We start from the raw sequence: 18,080 nt of genomic DNA, 5'->3' as shown, positions 1-18,080 counted from the left end.
CGTCCGGGCCCTTCCTCATTCTAAAATGGCTCAGATACTCTTTCCGCCAAGTGGGTCCCATTTTAATCCGGTGGGGGCTTCTGGGATGGGTGCTACTGTATGACGCCCATAGCATCCTGTGTCCAGCAGACACCCTCTGTCTGTGGCTGCTTTCCACGTCACCCTACAAGGAAACACATCCATTATACCCCCTCCAGCGAACAGAGACCCTGGGATGAAAGAGCCGAGGGCCTTGGCATTTCGCCGGCATTGGGCAAGAGCCGAGCCTGCAGGGCAGCCCCTCCTGGGACTGTCAGCCCATGCCTGCCTCTGGGGGCGCGGGTGCAGCGTGCTGGGGTCGGGCGATGTTATAAAGCTGATGGCTGACAGAGGAGGGTCCTGACTGAGGAGAGGACAGGAGAGAAGAGGCGTGAGGGAGGAGGTTGCTAAAAGAAGAGGAGAGAGCAAGAGGCAAGGGTCTATGCCTAGACTCTGAGAAGAGGAGGAGAGCTCAGAGTCAGGGAAGAGAACAGAAGTGCATATTACACGATAGCAAAGACCTCAGTGAGGGATTCAGGACAGGACGAGAGGAGAGCACAGGGGAGCCTAGGGCACAGGAGGGAAGCTCAGAAATCCCCAGGAGAGCAGGGGAGAGTTCAGGACCCAGGACGAGGTGAGCTCTGCAGTCTCCAGTCCCCAGGAGACCTCAGGACATAGGACGAGGTGAGCTCTGCAGTCTCCAGGAGAGCAGGGGAGAGTTCAGGACACAGGACGAGGGGAGCTCTGCAGTCTCCAGTCCCCAGGAGAGTTCAGGACACAGGACGAGGTGAGCTCTGCAGTCTCCAGGAGAGCAGGGGAGAGTTCAGAACCCAGGACGAGGTGAGCTCTGCAGTCTCCAGTCCCCAGGAGAGTTCAGGACACAGGACGAGGTGAGCTCTGCAGTCTCCAGGAGAGCAGGGGAGAGTTTAGGGCCCAGGACGAGGTGAGCTCTGCAGTCTCCAGTCCCCAGGAGAGTTCAGGACACAGGACGAGGTGAGCTCTGCAGTCTCCAGGAGAGCAGGGGAGAGTTCAGGACACAGGACGAGGGGAGCTCTGCAGTCTCCAGTCCCCAGGAGAGTTCAGGACACAGGACGAGGTGAGCTCTGCAGTTTCCAGTCCCCAGGAGAGCACAGGGAGAGCTCAGGACACAGGAGGGAAGCTCCGCAGTCACCAGGAGAGCACAGGGAGAGCTCAAGGAAAGGAAGGGAGTTTCAGCTTTCTACAGTCTCCAGGAAGACGAGGGCAGCCCAGCAGTCCCCAGGAGAGCACTGGGGAAGCTCAGGGCACAGGAGGGCAGCCCAGCAGTCCCCAGGAGAGCACTGGGGGAGCTCAGGGCACAGGAGGGCAGCCCAGCAGTCCCCAGGAGAGCACTGGGGGAGCTCAGGGCACAGGAGGGCAGCCCAGCAGTCCCCAGGAGAGCACTGGGGGAGCTCAGGACACAGGAGGGAGAAGAAGGTGGCTCAGAAAGAGGCCCCGGGCACAGGGGAGGAGATTTCATTGGGAGCCTAGGGACACAGTGGGTGAGCCGAAGAGAATTCCGGGTATAGGATCTCGGAAACAGGACTAGGGCCCCCTTCTCCCCCACACCTCACCTACCAGGACAAGTCGCTATGCATGAGGTGGCCTGCTGCCCGCTCTGGAGGAAGCTGGCCCTCCCTCTAGCCCAGAGCAGGCACCCATCTAGATGGCTTTCCACAGCACCCAATATGGCGGCGATGGCGGCCACCCTGGGTGTCCAGTCCATCCCCAGAGTACAGCCCTACGAGGCGATCCCCAGCACAGGTCGCAACTCCTGGCTGAACTTCTACCGCCTCTGGAGGACCAACGGCTTCCAGAACTTCCACCAGGTGATGGAGCGGAACTTCCAGCTGTATGGCCCTATTTACAGGTGAGTGAGCACTCAGGAGAGTGGGGGGTGGGAGGGAGGGACCCTAGCGAGGATCTCAGGGTGGGTGCTCCGGGGACAAGTGGTGAGAATGGGGCCGCCTGGGGCAGGTGGAGGAGGATCTTAATTACACCATCGCCACTCAAGGTGAACTCTTACTAATGGAAGCCCAAGTTCAAGGGTTGGGCAACTCCTATGCCAGGATGAGTGGGCACTCTGTTACTGGGATTGATGCCACAATCGGCTGCCATTTGCACGGTCTCCAGGACTGAAGGGGAGTGGCTTGGGGTAGTTAGTGGGGAGAGAGGGAAACAGGCAAGATAGTGTTACAGTTCAGTTGATGCATGCAGACCAGAAGTACTCTGAGTACTCTGAGTACGGGTCAGTTGCTATGTCTTCTATGTTGAGAGCATAGAGACGTGTCTGGAAGGGTGGTGCTGGGACTCGTGGGCTGGCCCAGGGCCACGGGGTATGTTGGTTGATTTCTGATGTTTGATGTCTGCTGCCAGGGGTGTTCAATAGTTGTGTGGGGTATTTGATTCCTGCGCTTATTCTGTGTTGGAGCGTGTTAGTGCAGCAAGAGTGCTTTAAGTGGGCCAGGGCCGGGACCTGGCAGTCTCTAAAAAATGGGACTGAGCCAGGGCTCCCGGGTCCCACCACGCCATGGTGGGACACATTATCCCGCCACGGCCGTAGCCGCGATGGGAGATGCGCCCGCCCATTTAAAGACTGACAGAAATGCCAGCCAGCCATAGCATCGCTGAAACTGGAAGTTACAGTTTCAGCAATGCTGCAGCTGGCTGGCACTTCTGTCAGTCACTGTAACTTTCTCTTGTGACCCCTCAAGTGAGGGGTCACAAGAGGAAGTTATGATCCCTTTTGTTTCCCCTCGGAGGTCGCTGACCCTCTGCGAACACGGGGGCTCCACGATCTAATCTGCAGATTAGATCACGGAGCCCCCACATTCGCAGAGGGTTAAAGACTCCTTTGGCTCAGTGATCTATCTGCTTTGCAGAGCACAGATCACTGAGCCCGAGGCGTCTTTGTCCGTTGGCAAAGCTTTATAAAAGATGGCTTGAATTGTGTACGTTTCAAGACGTCTTTTATAAACATAGAAGTATGTTACATATTTCTACACCTTACTATGGTTTGTTCACTTTTCAGGCCACGCCCACAATGGAAGCCACGCCCCCAAATGAGGGCCCCCCTCAATTTCTTACCCCATTTACAGCACTGAATATATATTTGCACACACACACACGCACATCTCTCTCTAAATAAAAAAAATATATATGTATTTCATGTATTTGTAGTAGAATACTCATTTAAGTCAAGTCATATGTTCCACAACGCCACCTAGTAGCCATCGCTGGAAGTTCACCTCCAATTCTGAGCCACATCAGCAAGGCATTATGGGTATGCAAATTAAGCCAAATGCAAATCTCTTTCCTCGGAAATTGTCCTTGTGTACACCCAGGAGTGGCCATTTAAGTGAGAGCATAGACACAGGATGGCTCATCCAGAGGAGGGTCTCTGGAGTGAGTATCCAGTGGGAGAATGGACCTGGGAGTATCCCTTCAGAGGGAGGGAGCCCTGAGGTGGGCGTCTGCACTCAGGACTGGCCATTCAAGTGAGCACATAGACCCATGATGGCTCATCCAGAGGAGGGTCTCTGGAGTGAGCAGGGAGGGAGCCCTGAGGTGGGCGTCTGCACTCAGGACTGGCCATTCAAGTGAGCACATAGACCCATGATGGCTCATCCAGAGGAGGGTCTCTGGAGTGAGCAGGGAGGGAGCCCTGAGGTGGGCGTCTGCACTCAGGACTGGCCATTCAAGTGAGCACATAGACCCATGATGGCTCATCCAGAGGAGGGTCTCTGGAGTGAGTATCCAGTGGGGGAATAGCCTTGGGTTTTTCCTTTCCGAGGGAGGAAGCCCTGAGGTGGACGTCTGCACTTAGGAGTGCCCATTCAAGTGAGCGCATAGACCCAGGATGGCTCATCCAGAGGAGGGTCTCTGCAGTGAGCAGGGAGGGAGCCCTGAGGTGGGCGTCTGCACTCAGGACTGGCCATTCAAGTGAGCGCATGGACCTAGGATGGCTCATCCAGAGGAGGGTCTCTGGAGTGAGTAGGGAGGGAGCCCTGAGGTGGGCGTCTGCACTCAGGACTGGCCATTCAAGTGAGCGCATAGACCCAGGATGGCTCATCCAGAGGAGGGTCTCAGGAGTGAGCAGGGAGGGAGCCCTGAGGTGGGCGTCTGCACTCAGGCCTGGCCATTCAAGTGAGCGCATAGACCCAGGATGGCTCATCCAGAGGAGGGTCTCAGGAGTGAGTAGGGAGGGAGTCCTGAGGTGGGCGTCTGCACTCAGGACTGGCCATTCAAGTGAGCGCATAGACCCAGGATGGCTCATCCAGAGGAGGGTCTCTGGAGTGAGTATCCAGTGGGGGAATAGCCTTGGGTTTTTCCTTTCAGAGGGAGGGAGCCCTGAGGTGGGCGTCTGCACTCAGGAGTGGCCATTCAAGTGAGCGCATAGACCCAGGATGGCTCATCCAGAGGAGGGTCTCTGGAGTGAGCAGGGAGGGAGCCCTGAGGTGGGCGTCTGCACTCAGGACTGGCCATTCAAGTGAGCGCATAGACCCAGGATGGCTCATCCAGAGGAGGGTCTCTGGAGTGAGCAGGGAGGGAGCCCTGAGGTGGGCGTCTGCACTCAGGAGTGCCCATTCAAGTGAGCGCATAGACCCAGGATGGCTCATCCAGAGGAGGGTCTCAGGAGTGAGCAGGGAGGGAGCCCTGAGGTGGGCGTCTGCACTCAGGACTGGCCATTCAAGTGAGCGCATAGACCCAGGATGGCTCATCCAGAGGAGGGTCTCAGGAGTGAGCAGGGAGGGAGCCCTGAGGTGGGCGTCTGCACTCAGGACTGGCCATTCAAGTGAGCGCATAGACCCAGGATGGCTCATCCAGAGGAGGGTCTCTGGAGTGAGCAGGGAGGGAGCCCTGAGGTGGGCGTCTGCACTCAGGACTGGCCATTCAAGTGAGCGCATAGACCCAGGATGGCTCATCCAGAGGAGGGAGGGAGGGAACCCTGAGGTGGACGTCTGCACTCAAGAGGGGCCATTTAAGTGAGAGCATAGACCCAGGGTTGGCTCATCCAGAACAGGGTCTCTGGAGTGAGTATCCAGCAGGAGAACGGACTCTGGATTCCTTTTTCCAGGGGGAGCTAAGGTCCAGGGGAGGACATGAAAGTATTCAGAAATAGGCATTTGGGGTAAAGCAAGAACTCGGGTGCCCACCAAGGGGAGGCCATGTTCCCAGAATGGACCATTTTAGGGGTGCGTGTTACTCATAACATGCACTCGGTGCTCTGTCTGTCGCTGGTGACACACCACACGTTGCTGGGAATTGGCAACATTACATTCACTGTGGCAGTTCTACCAGCCTGTCACCCCGTCGTTGGGGGGGGGGGCTGGCAGTACTGTCAGAATGGTGTGGGCGGGGCTCAGGGCTGGAGCTGGCTGTATAATAATGTGGGATGCCCCGAATGTCAGATGCTGGCTTCTTTGCATAAAATCGAAATGCATTTTGGGAACATAAGAATGAGCACCGGCTTGACAGATATGTGGGGGGGGGCGGTGGAGGGGGGCATGCTGTCCTTCTGGGTATGCAATGCACACGGCTGTGGTGCTCGTTTCATCTGTCACAGGGCTCACCCTGATAGTAAAGTACACGCCAGGAGCACTCCTTTGCACCAGCCCGGCTCCCGCTGCCCTGGTCAGCAAAGGACGACTTTTCATTGCAACTGGGAAGTCTCACAGCAGGTGCATAGCACAGGATCAGTGCTGGAAAAGGACACAATGTACTTGGGGATCTCTCTGCCCCCCTCTCCCCCACCCCGCCTCCGCCTCTTTCCGCAAGGGGGGCATGACTGGACCGGATTGTCAGTGGTGTGGGTGGAACTGGGGGTGGAGCTAAGTGTCGATTAATGGGCGTGCCCTGACTATAGGATGCTGCTTTGTATAACAATAGCCTACATTTTGGGAACATAAGAATGGCCACCAATTGATCGAACATGTCTGCGCTAGTAATTCAAATGTGCATTTCTTCTAAGCATCCGATGCACACTTGGTCTGATGCTCATTTCCTTTGTCAGAATAGTCACCCTGACAGTCACATGTGTGCAAAGCATGAGACATATATACACACACACAGCTTTGGACGGTTTCATTGTTTGAGTTTGGGCTCTTGAGCTGAGCACTCACTCAATACACGCATGGAAAGACTGTGGCACTGTGTCTCAATTTGTGCAGCTGAGCACTCACTCAATACACGCATGGAAACACTGTGGCACTGTGTCTCTGTGTGTGTAGTTGAGCACTCACTCAACTACACGCATGGAAACACTGTGGCACTGTGTCTCAATGTGTGCAGCTGAGCACTCACTCAATACACGCATGGAAACACTGTGGCACTGTGTCTCTGTGTGTGTAGTTGAGCACTCACTCAACTACATGTATGGAAACACTGGCACTGTGTCTCTGTGTGTGCAGCTGAGCACTCACTCAACTACACGCATGGAAACACTGTGGCACTGTGTCTCTGTGTGTGAACTACACGCATGGAAACACTGTGGCACTGTGTCTCAATGTGTGCAGCTGAGCACTCACTCAATACACGCATGGAAACACTGTGGCACTGTGTCTCTGTGTGTGTAGTTGAGCACTCACTCAACTACACGCATGGAAACACTGTGGCACTGTGTCTCAATGTGTGCAGCTGAGCACTCACTCAATACATGCATGGACACACTGTGGCACTGTGTCTCTGTGTGTGCAGTTGAGCACTCACTCAACTACACGCATGGAAACACTGTGGCACTGTGTCTCAATGTGTGCAGCTGTGCACTCACTTAACTACACGCATGGAAACACTGTGGCACTGTGTCTCTGTATGTGCAGCTGAGCACTCACTCAACTACACGCATGGAAACACTGTGGCACTGTGTCTCACTGTGTGCAGCTGAGCACTCAATCAACTACACGCATGGAAACACTGTGGCACTGTGTCTCTGTGTGTGCAGCTGAGCACTCACTCAACTACACGCATAAACACACTGTGGCACTGTGTCTGTGTGTGTGCAGCTGAGCACTCACTCAATACACTCATGGAAACACTGCGGCACTGTGTCTCTGTGTGTGCAGCTGAGCACTCACTCAACACACTCATGGAAACACTGCGGCACTGTGTCTCTGTGTGCAGCTGAGCACTCACTCATTACACTCATGGAAACACTGTGGCACTGTGTCTCTCTGTGTGCAGCTGAGCACTCATTCAACTACACGCATGGAAACACTGTGGCACTGTGTCTCTGTGTGTACAGCTGAGCACTCACTCAACTACACGCATGGAAACACTGTGGCACTGTGTCTCTGTGTGTGCAGCTGAGCACTCGCTCAACTGCACGCATGGAAACACTTTGCCACTGTGTCTCAATGTGTGAGCAGCTGAGCACTCACTCAACTAAACGCATGGAAATACTCTGACACTGTGTCTCTGTGTGAGCAGCTGAGCACTCACTGAACTACACGCATGGAAACACTGTGGCACTGTGTCTCAATGTGTGAGCAGCTGAGCACTCACTCAACTACACGCATGGAAACACTGTGGCACTGTGTCTCAATGTGTGCAGCTGAGCACTCACTGAACTACACGCATGGAAACACTGTGGCACTGTGTCTCTGTGTGTGCAGCTGAGCACTCACTCAACTACACGCATGGAAATATTGTGGCACTGTGTCTCTCTGTGTGCAGCTGAGCACTCACTCAACTGCACGCATGGAAACACTGTGGCACTGAGTCTCTGTATGTGCAGCTGAGCACTCACTCAACTACACGCATGGAAATATTGTGGCACTGTGTCTCTCTGTGTGCAGCTGAGCACCCACGCAGTCAGGGGCAGGGAGCTTCATAAAGAAGGTGGGGGAAGATTTGCACCACAGAACAGCACCCCAGCCAGGGCCTTTGCTGTAAAGTGAGGCCCTATTCCTCCCCGATGCCACAAGGCCATCAATGTTGAAGATAAACATTTTGGGAGCCATTTTCTGCTTCGTGCTCGTTGCACAGAAGGGTTCCCTCAGGCTGCGTGTTAAGGGAATAGAACACATGCAAATGCAGGTAGACTATGGTTGCCTGACAATGTTTTGCACTTTGCAATGCAAATGATAAATGCCTGCCGTGATGCAGGTGCATTTTATTTATTTATTTATTTGTTTGTTTAATTGTTTTCTTTATAATGCACGTCATACCGTACCTGAGTTCGGTTTCTAAGCGCAGAACTGGGATTCGAACCTCTGTTGCTTCCAAGACCAGCTCGTTGCCCATGTGCGTTCACATTGATTCCCATGGAATCAGCCAGATTTTAGCAGGCTCTTGCATAGGGATCCGGTGTTTTACGTCTCTGATACATCTCCGGGGCTTTCTTTCTGCTCGCGGGGCGGGAGCATGGACCAGAACTGCCGTTTCCGCCAGCCTCTTACGCTCCGTGAACAAGTGCCAAGTGCACTGCCCCAGGCCCCGGGTCGTACAAGGTACAGCGCGATGGAGGGCCTGGGGGGTTAGGCGAAGGGTGGGGGTGGAGATTGGTGGAAAATACATGGGGAGGGGCAGCCAGTTGGCGCCCCCGCCTAAACGTTGCCATGGCAGCAGCCATTAGCACAGGAAAGAAGCCCACCGCGCTCGGGTAGGCTTCTGGGGTCCCCGAAAGGGGAAGGAAATCGTGTCGCTGCAGAAACAGCCAAACTTGCGTTAGCTGTACAGGGGAGACTTGTTGCCAGCGAGGAAGCATCGCTACGAGGAGATGGCGGCCTATGAAGACAGCCAGCTGCCTGGTAGCTAGCCGAAGAAGCTTCCCTCCGCTCGAGAAGGCGGTGTGCGGAAGGAGGGCCCTTCGCAAGGACAAAGCAAGCAGAAGCATCCAGAAGGCGGCGTGCGGAAGGAGGGCCCTTCGCAAGGACAAAGCAAGCAGAAGCATCCAGAAGGCGGCGTGCCGAAGGAGGGCCCTTCGCAAGGACAAAGCAAGCAGAAGCATCCAGAAGGCGGCGTGCGGAAGGAGGGCCCTTCGCAAGGACAAAGCAAGCAGAAGCATCCAGAAGGCGGCGTGCGGAAGGAGGGCCCTTCGCAAGGACAAAGCAAGCAGAAGCATCCAGAAGGCGGCGTGCGGAAGGAGGGCCCTTCGCAAGGACAAAGCAAGCAGAAGCATCCAGAAGGCGGCGTGCGGAAGGAGGGCCCTTCGCAAGGACAATGCAAGCAGAAGCATCCAGAAGGCGGCGTGCGGAAGGAGGGCCCTTCGCAAGGACAATGCAAGCAGAAGCATCCAGAAGGCGGCGTGCGGAAGGAGGGCCCTTCGCAAGGACAAAGCAAGCAGAAGCATCCAGAAGGCGGCGTGCGGAAGGAGGGCCCTTCGCAAGGACAATCCAAGCAGAAGCATCCAGAAGGCGGCAGTGTAACAAAGAAGGCGATCGGGGGGACCAAGCGACGTGAGAGGTGGCCCACTTTAAAGCAAGCTCGAGCGAGACCCGCAGCGAAAAGGGAGGGGCCAACACGAAACGTGCCGGGCGCCTCACTCCAGGGACCGGGGGCAGCAGAAAGTGACTGGCAAAGCCGATGGACCGTTGGCAGGCACCGCACCAGCCTCCACTCCCCGAAAACGATCAAGGGAAGGAAAGGAGGTGGAGACCGCGAGGCGGGGCCCGGGCTTGGTTAAGGAACACAAGCCTTAAAGGGACAGCAGCCCTGGGGTCAGCGGGCCTGGCTAATGCGGAACGGAAGTAGCAAAGTCCAAGGACTTAAAGTAACAGCAGCCCCATAAACACCGGTAACCGGCAAAAGAGGCACAGTGAACAATACATCAAGGGACAGCACACCGGTGCCCGACAGAAAACGAGATACAGCGGGGGAATTTGACAGCAGACCAAGGGATCCACGACTCACAACTAGGGTCCCAGAGCACAAGAAAAACAAGGAGGAAGAAAACTGACAGCAAATAAACTTGGGAACTCGCAAATGGCAGATGAGAGAGCAAAGAGGGAAAGGGAATTCAGCGAATGGGCCAAGAAGGCAGAAAAAGAATTTGGGGCCCAATGGGTACTGGACATCATGCAGAAGGAGGAGCGGGCAAAGGAAATGTCGCCTTTGCTGATTGAGGAGTCCAGCGGCAGCGAATCAGAGACAACAGGAGAGGAGGCACTACCACAAGGACAGAAGAGGGGGAGAGAAGAGCCCAGGAGAACACATGATCAGATGGAGGTCCCAAGGAAGAAGAGAAGAAAAGAAGAAAGGTACTGTAAAAAGTGGCAAAAAAATTGGAAGGCAAATTGTAAATATGTTACGCTCATGCCTCACCAGTACGGGTAAGTCCCCCAGAACCACTGACAGGAGGGGAAGAAAGCAAAAAAAGGTATGGGAGGAACAGGGGGATTCCACCACCGAAACAGAGAGCAGCGAAGACAAGGAGAGGGACCACCTGAAAGCATGGGTAAAATGGAAGGGGGTGGTAAGTAAGGAAAGGCAGAAGGGCTCTGGTTTAGAGGGGGCAGGCAAGGGTAAAGGAGGGGCAGGCCCTTTACCATTAGGTTTACCCAGGGGATCCGGGACCCATCCCACAAGGGGCACCAACAGTACCACAGGGGGCCCCGCCAGGCCCCAGTCCTTAGGGGGCGCCACCCAATACACCCGTGGCACCCACAGGGGCTACACCAACGCCGTTTATCGAGGCAGGGAGCACCCCCCAGGGGGTGGACACACACAGTGTAGGGTCGGCAGCCACAGGAGCCAAGGAGGGAGGGCCAGCTATGATGAAATATGGCAGGCCACCAATGGGGAACGATGCGCAGGGAAGGTCCATGAAAGCGATGGCATGGTACATTAATGATAAAGTCAAAGAGGGGGGGCGTGGCCTGACGCGCATGGAGTGAGGACGGCGCTTCCGTGAGCTCCGGTCGGGCCGCGCAGTCGGATCCTTTTTTCGGGCACTACGAGTGCAGCTGAGCCGTCCACTCAACGGTGCAGCTGCTCATAAGGCGATTACCCGTGTGTGGCACCTCTTCCCGACGAAAATCGGAGCCTGGGCACCCGCAGAATCGTCCCGGCCCGGCTCCCCCTACCTCCCGAGGGAAGCTTCCAAGATGGCGGCCGCACCACGACGCTGACTCCGGAGCGCTCGCAGAGATCAGGGACACCCGCCCGGCTGATCACTCGTTCCCTCTGCTGACCGCTGCCACCCAGGGGCCCGGGCCATCCCTCGGAACGAGGCCCCACAGACTTCTGCCAGGATCGAGGGACAGCACCAAGGAGGCCCCCCGCTTCGCGCCCAGAGCCGGTGCCCCCGCGGATCAGATACCACAGGCTCCACAGACTCTGAGGCCCACTTGCCAGAGCCCCGGCCTGAGGGGCGTCTGGCCCACTCGCCGCCAACCGGGGGCCGCGGCTGCTCACTCGGGCGGACTTCCACGCCGCGGCCGCGTTCGGCGGCCTCCAACTGGGATCGACACAAGGACGCCTCACTGGGGGCGTATACCGGACTTGCTGCGGGAGCCTCCAGCTCCATCCGAAGGCCGACCCCACTAACTTTGCGGGCTTCAGACCGGTAGTCCACCAGCCAGACGACGGGGGCCTACCCACCTTCCCCAACCAGCACCCTCCTGCCCCGCAGCACCCAGCCTTGACCGGCTTTCACCACCACCTCATCCAAGCTTCGGGCCGCAACGACCTGCGTGCCCTCACCACGGGGCGGCCACATACCTGACACAGGGGGTGCACTAGGATTGGCGGCACGACACACCTAACAGATATGCAGTGGTGGGCTGCCCGAAATCGCACGCTTACCCACCCTGCGGGAAGACATTAAACCCCTTGCTTCACCCATCAAAGCCAAGAAACTCCACTATGGCGGCCGCAAGGAATAAGGCCAAAAATGCCACCATGGACCCTTTCGTTACATCTAAGTCTCAGCCCGCCTCCCAGACCACACCGGCAGGCCCAGCACCGCGAGCCAGCTCGGAGGAAGACACCAGGCACAACCAGGTATTGGATGCGATCGCTGCCCTAAGATCATCCATAGAATCGAAGATAGGTGAAGTCAAAGCCGACATCCAACTGATAAGACCTGATGCCCACAACCTGACGGAACGTGTCACCGCTATTGAATCTTGCCAGAAGGACAGGTCCGATGACACGGCGGTCCAAAAGTCGGAGGTTGCTACTCTCAAAAACAAGGTGTCCCTTCTGGAAGCGAGGTCCGAGGAGGCGGAAGGTCGCGCCAGGCGCAACAACATCAGGATACTGGGTGTACCGGAGGGGACAGAGGCTATGGACCCGACGGCCTTTGTGGAATCCTTAATCCAACAGGAGATCGGGGTGGCAAATCTCTCCCAGGGCTTCGCCATAGAGAGGGCTCACCGGTCCCTCCAAAGGAAACCCCCCCCAGGCTCCTACCCTCGCCCCATCATTGCGAAGGTACTCAACTTCCGGGACCGGGAGGTAATCCTGAAATTCTCGAGAGACGGTGGAGAAATAGAGCGGGGCAATTCTAAAATCACTATATACCCCGATTATACTCAGTCGGTTCAGAAAGCCAGGAACTCTTTCGTCCCAATCAAGGCTAGTCTGAGGAAACTAAATTTGAAATATATGCTGCTCTACCCCTCCAGACTGAAAGTGCTTTTTAAGGGAAGGGCAGTGTTCCTGGAAACTCCAGTGGCGGCCACTATGTGGATGGAGCATAACGGCCTGGCCGAGGTCCCCACTGATTCTTCTCCCGGACAACATAATGAAGACAGCCAGGGATGACGCGGATGCCCTGACCGGGGCAATCGCCCCCCCCCCCCAACACACCTGAAATGGTAAAAGAGCCCCGACCCACCTGAAGCAAAACTACAAAAAGAGTATGCTAAATGATTGCGCGGCCCATCGGACTCCCCATGTGCGTACATGGACCCCGCTCCCGCGAGAGACCAGTGCAGGCCAGTTGCCAGCACATACACACTCGCGCTAGACACCCGGATGGGGACTGACAGCGCGAGAGCACCCGAGCACTGCACCGTTGTGACAGGAGCTGGGTGCACCAGTTATAGTTGTTTTTTTCAAGTTGTTGTTGTTCTAACTCACCCGCCTCCGAGAACTCTTTCCGTCTCCAAAACGAACCCAAAATCAAACATCGAAACAGATCGCCCCCCACGGTCTGGACAGGTCATGGCCCGTGACAACATACAATCAACCCTCGAAAAAGTGGGGGCATCCCTGCTGATATCTGAAGTCGACACACAATGGCATCAAAACCTAGGGTGATCACGTGGAACGTCAGGGGAATGGGGTCCTACCTACGTAGAAACCGGATACACTCCTATCTGAAGAGGAAGAAGATATCCTTCGCTCTACTACAGGAAACGCACCTCTCCACAGACCTTGCGGACAAACTAATGAAATACTGGGGCGGCCAGGGGCATGGCTCATCCTACTCGAGATATGCACGGGGAGTGTACACATGGGTAAGCCCGGACACCCCATTCCAACAACTGGGCGTAGAAAGAGACAACGAAGGAAGATACCTGATAATGTGGGGCATGCTGGAGAACACTCGGCTATGCATAGTGAACTCATATTTCCCCCAACACGGCATTCCCTCCCACCTTAGGAAGCTATGTGCCAAAATCATGCTCCATAGGGACTACACTCTAATATGGGGAGGGGATTTCAACTGCGTCATGAACGCTGAAATGGACAGGTCTACCACACCACGCACTCCCAACAATCTTTCCTCCAAAGCCCTTCGCAGAGCGATGGAGGAGCTACACATGACCGGCATCTGGCGGGACCTACACCCAGTTGATAGATCCTACTCGTTCTACTCGGCCCCCCACAACCTCCACACCAGGATAGACTATCTCTTCATAGACAATGAGCTAACTTCACAAGCTGAATCTGCGTCTTACCTGGGTAGATCGATATCGGACCACTCTCCACTAATACTGCAACTCTGTCTGAGAGGCCCTAGACCCCCTATCCCGATGTGGCGCATGCCAACAGAGGCCTTGACCGATCCCGCATTCAAAGAAACCCTAGCTGAGAAGCTTGAGGAATATATAGACTTCAACAAGGGCTCAGTTGACAAATGGAGTACACTTTGGGAAGCAATGAAGGTGGTGACGAGGGGAGAGGTAATTGCCGAAGCAGGCGGGATCAGGAGGCAATTGAGACAAGTACTAGAGTCCGAGGAGGAAAAGATTAAGCACCTTGAAAGTACACTCCCCCCAACGATAGAGACAGAAGCCAAGCTGAAGGAGGTTAGAGAAGACTGCAAAACCGCATGGGAGAGACTCTCGAAGTTCGACTTTTCCACACGATCTGCGAAGGCACACAACGAAGCGGACAAACCAGGTAGGATACTAGCCTGGCTATGCAGGAAAGAACACCCAAGGACGGCACTAAATTTGATTAAGGACAGCAGGGGCACAGCCCACAGGACACAGCAAGCTATAAACGACACCTTCTCTGACTACTACGCCGAACTATACGCCCACACCAACCGTATACCCAAGGCAGATATCAAAGACACCTTGGAGGAAGTCGGTCTACCCAAACTGAATCAGGAGCAGAGAGACATGCTGGGGGAGCCTATCACGCCCGAGGACATATCCGAGGCGATCAGATCCCTCTCCACGAGCAAAACCCCCGGAACAGACGGCCTCACTCCGGAGTTCTACAAGGCGTACGAGGGGCTCCTATCCCCCATACTACAAGAAGTTTACGCGGAGGCATTTGAAACTGGAATGTTACCGAGTAGCATGAGAGAGACCCTTATAGTCCCATTGCTTAAGCCAGGCAAACCACCTGAAAACTGTGACTCATACCACCCAATAGCGCTCCTGAACTACGACAGTAAAATACTAACAACCATTCTGGCAAAGAGGCTCTCGAGAGTAATAGGAACCCTGGTACATGAAGACCAAACTGGCTTCGTTCCGGGACGCAACACCACGGCCAACCTGCGAAGACTCCAGCACGTGATAGCACATACGGCCGAATCCACCGAAGACCTGGCTGTGCTGTCGCTGGATGCCATCAAGGCTTTCGATTCGATCTTCTGGGAGTGGCTGATCGAGACCCTGAGGGAATTTGGGCTTTGCGATCAATTTGTTCGTTGGGTCGAGGTGCTCTACAACAATCCAGTTGCGAGAGTGAAGACTGGTGGCATGATATCGGAGGCGTGGCCCATCCAAAGAGGAACCAGGCAGGGATGCCCCCTCTCCCCAATGCTATACATCCTGGGTCTAGAACCGGTGGCGATCTATTTCAGGAATCAGCTTTTTGATGCCGGTATCAGCTTGGGCGGAACAGACAATATCATCTCCCTGTATGCCGATGATGTCCTCCTATACCTACGAGACCCCCAGAAAAACGCCCCTACAGCTCTGGACATCCTAGAAAATTTCGCGAAATACTCTGGGATAAAATTTAGCCGCCAGAAATCATGCTCCTTCCCTTTGGCTGGACTCAGAGGCAGGAACACTGACGAACTCCCTGTGATTGGGATTCAATGGCAGGTGGAGGCGTTCCGCTACCTGGGCCTCACCATTAAGCACACGCCGGCCTCTACTCACGACTGTAACACGGAGGTGGCCATGTCCGGAGTACGCAGGTCTATCAAATTCTGGTCGAAACTGCCGCTCTCAATGATGGGTAGAGTGGCAATATCCAAAATGATAATATTGCCCAGATTTCTTTACTACTTCACAAACATAACATACTATATTCCACCACCCTTCTTCATGAAGCTAGAATCCCTGCTAAGAGACTTTCTTTGGGGCCGAGCCAGGCACAAGCTCACACTGAACATCCTCACGCTCCCCCACGCCGAGGGCGGCGTCCAGCTTCCCGACTTCCAGAGGTATTACCTGGCGGCACAACTGTCTCATATCGCAAAATGGCTTTGTGACGACCCTTCGGCAGAGACGAATCTCCTGCGCCAACTAACCTCGCCCATGCACCCCAAGGAGCTAATATGGAACAAGCAAGTTGGGCCTCATGACCCACCTATGATAGCACAGCTGGGGCGACAGATATGGACAAAAGTCACCGCTATGCTGGGGCTACGGCACTCATACGCACCTGAGATCCCCATCCTGGCAGACGTATGCAAAACCAACAGCGACTTATCGGCAATGCGGAGATGGGAGCACTACGGCCTTTACTCATGGGGAGACATGTTTAGCGATGGGCTGTTTAGAGACTTTGAAGCACTGCAACAGACAGATGGACTCGCCCCTGGACAATTCCTATGGTACCAGAAGGTGAGACAGGTTGCCAAAGAGAAATGGAATGAATGGCCTGAGGAGCCGGACACGCACCCTCTTGTGCGGGAGTTGTACGGTGTCGGTGACGGCTGGAAACCGACGTCGAGGTTGTACACCCAAATAAACGATAGGCCCAATCCAAGAAGCGCACGCCTGAAAGAGAGATGGGAGTCTGACTTAGGGACTGAAATCACAGAAGGAGAGTGGACGAGGGCCCTATCATACCCGAAGGAGATATCCCGGAATGCGAGGTTCAGGTTAATTCAGCTCAACATCCTCTACAGGACCTACATGACTCCACACAGGATAGCCACATTCTCCGACAAGGTGGCCCCGACCTGCCCATGGTGCACTGCTGACCATGCCGACATGATCCACATGTTCTGGACCTGCCCTAAAACACAGAAACTCTGGTCCGCCGCCGAACAGACCTGTAGGAGGGCTGGGTTGGAGACATACGAATGGACACCCAAGGAATGCCTCCTGGGCACCCACCCCAGGCTGAGTAAAATCAAACACCTGGTGAAGTTTATGGACATCGCATGCGCACTCACGAAGAGAACAATTGCCATGGCCTGGAAATCCCCTGCTGGACCCAGATATGAACCCTGGATCAAGGAGATGCTAAAATGGACGGCAGCCGAAACCAGGGCGTGGGAGGAAGGGATTAACCGAGGCGGAGAGGACCCAAGCACTGCGCTGGAGGCCTGGAAGTCCCTCCTGAGAGACCTGATTTTCTCAACGAGCCTCAAGCCCCCTTGACTCTAACCCCCCTGGATCTCCAAGTAAGTTCGACCGAGAAACTGCAATATCAAACCCATGCTCCCCCCCCACACTATGCCCCAGTATGATCGGCCAGACCCCACCGACCTGAGACGAGGGTCCGAAAACAAAGCGAAGAGCCTACACCTCGGAGGACACGCGGACAGTTAGTGTTACTTTTGTTGTTTGTTAGTTGCTTAATCTTCCTAAGCTCGAATTGCATACATGTTATACATTAGGTGACTTACCCTCACCATGCTCTTGATGTTTTAATACATATATATACATAAATGCTAATAAAAACATTTAAAAATAAATAAATAAATAAAGTCAAAGAGAACATTTGGAGAAAGGAGTTTATAGACATGTTTTCCCTCCTAGAGTGCCAAAAGATGGGGGCGGAACTTGTCAGTAGAAGATATAAAAGAAGATGAGAAAAACATATTTAGGAGGGTGACAGTCAAGAAGAATTTTGAGACCTGGGCATCAGCTTTCCAAATAATGTCAACCATTATATCACAAAAATACCCAGAGGATGGAGTGGCATTGGTAGCATATCAACAAAGGGTTTCGAAAGTGTACAAAGCGTTTGGGGGAGATGCATGGAAGGAGTACGATCATGAATTTAGGAAGGAAATGGACTGTTACTCGGATATAGGGTGGGATGAGGAGAATTATAACTTGTACATCTTTAACGTACTGAAAGAGAAATGGGACCACAGGGACCACAGTGCCGGAGGGCAGCAGAGGAAACCATACTGGCAGAATAATTATAGAAGCGATTACAGGTACAGCACCAGGAGATATGACAACAAATATAGGAGGTCAGGAAAACAGTATTTTCGGAACAGACAATATGGTGCACAGCGAAGTTGGCAGAGTAGCATGCCGCCAACAGCACAAGGGGGGGGAATACCTGGACACCACAGGCACCTCCAGCCCAGCGCTGGAAATTCGAAAGCGGGGTACCATGCAGTTGGGGAAAGAATTGCAAATTCAACCACAACACAAATGCGAGAGATGTAGCGGGCATCACAGCAGCACCAAGTGCACTAGGGCAGCCGGCAATAGAAG

General features: G+C 54.6%; 1 protein-coding gene across 1 annotated transcript in view; it reads left to right on the top strand.

Annotated features, from left to right (window-relative positions):
- The first annotated feature begins 390 nt into the window (after positions 1-390).
- The window catches only part of LOC138498066 (cytochrome P450 11B, mitochondrial-like), a 187,871-nt gene continuing 170,181 nt past the window's right edge, over positions 391-18,080 (top strand). The window contains exon 1 of the mRNA XM_069621913.1: positions 391-1,906. Within this exon, the coding sequence (XP_069478014.1) occupies positions 1,629-1,906 (278 nt within the window). The 5' untranslated portion in view covers positions 391-1,628. The remainder of the gene's footprint in view (positions 1,907-18,080) is intronic.

Source organism: Ambystoma mexicanum, chromosome 5q, assembly GCF_040938575.1.
Source record: "Ambystoma mexicanum isolate Mex_15411 chromosome 5q, UKY_AmexF1_1, whole genome shotgun sequence".
In the NCBI taxonomy this organism is placed as follows: Eukaryota; Metazoa; Chordata; class Amphibia; order Caudata; family Ambystomatidae; genus Ambystoma; species Ambystoma mexicanum.
Note: the sequence above shows the minus strand (reverse complement) of the source record. Positions and strands in the feature narration are given on the sequence as shown.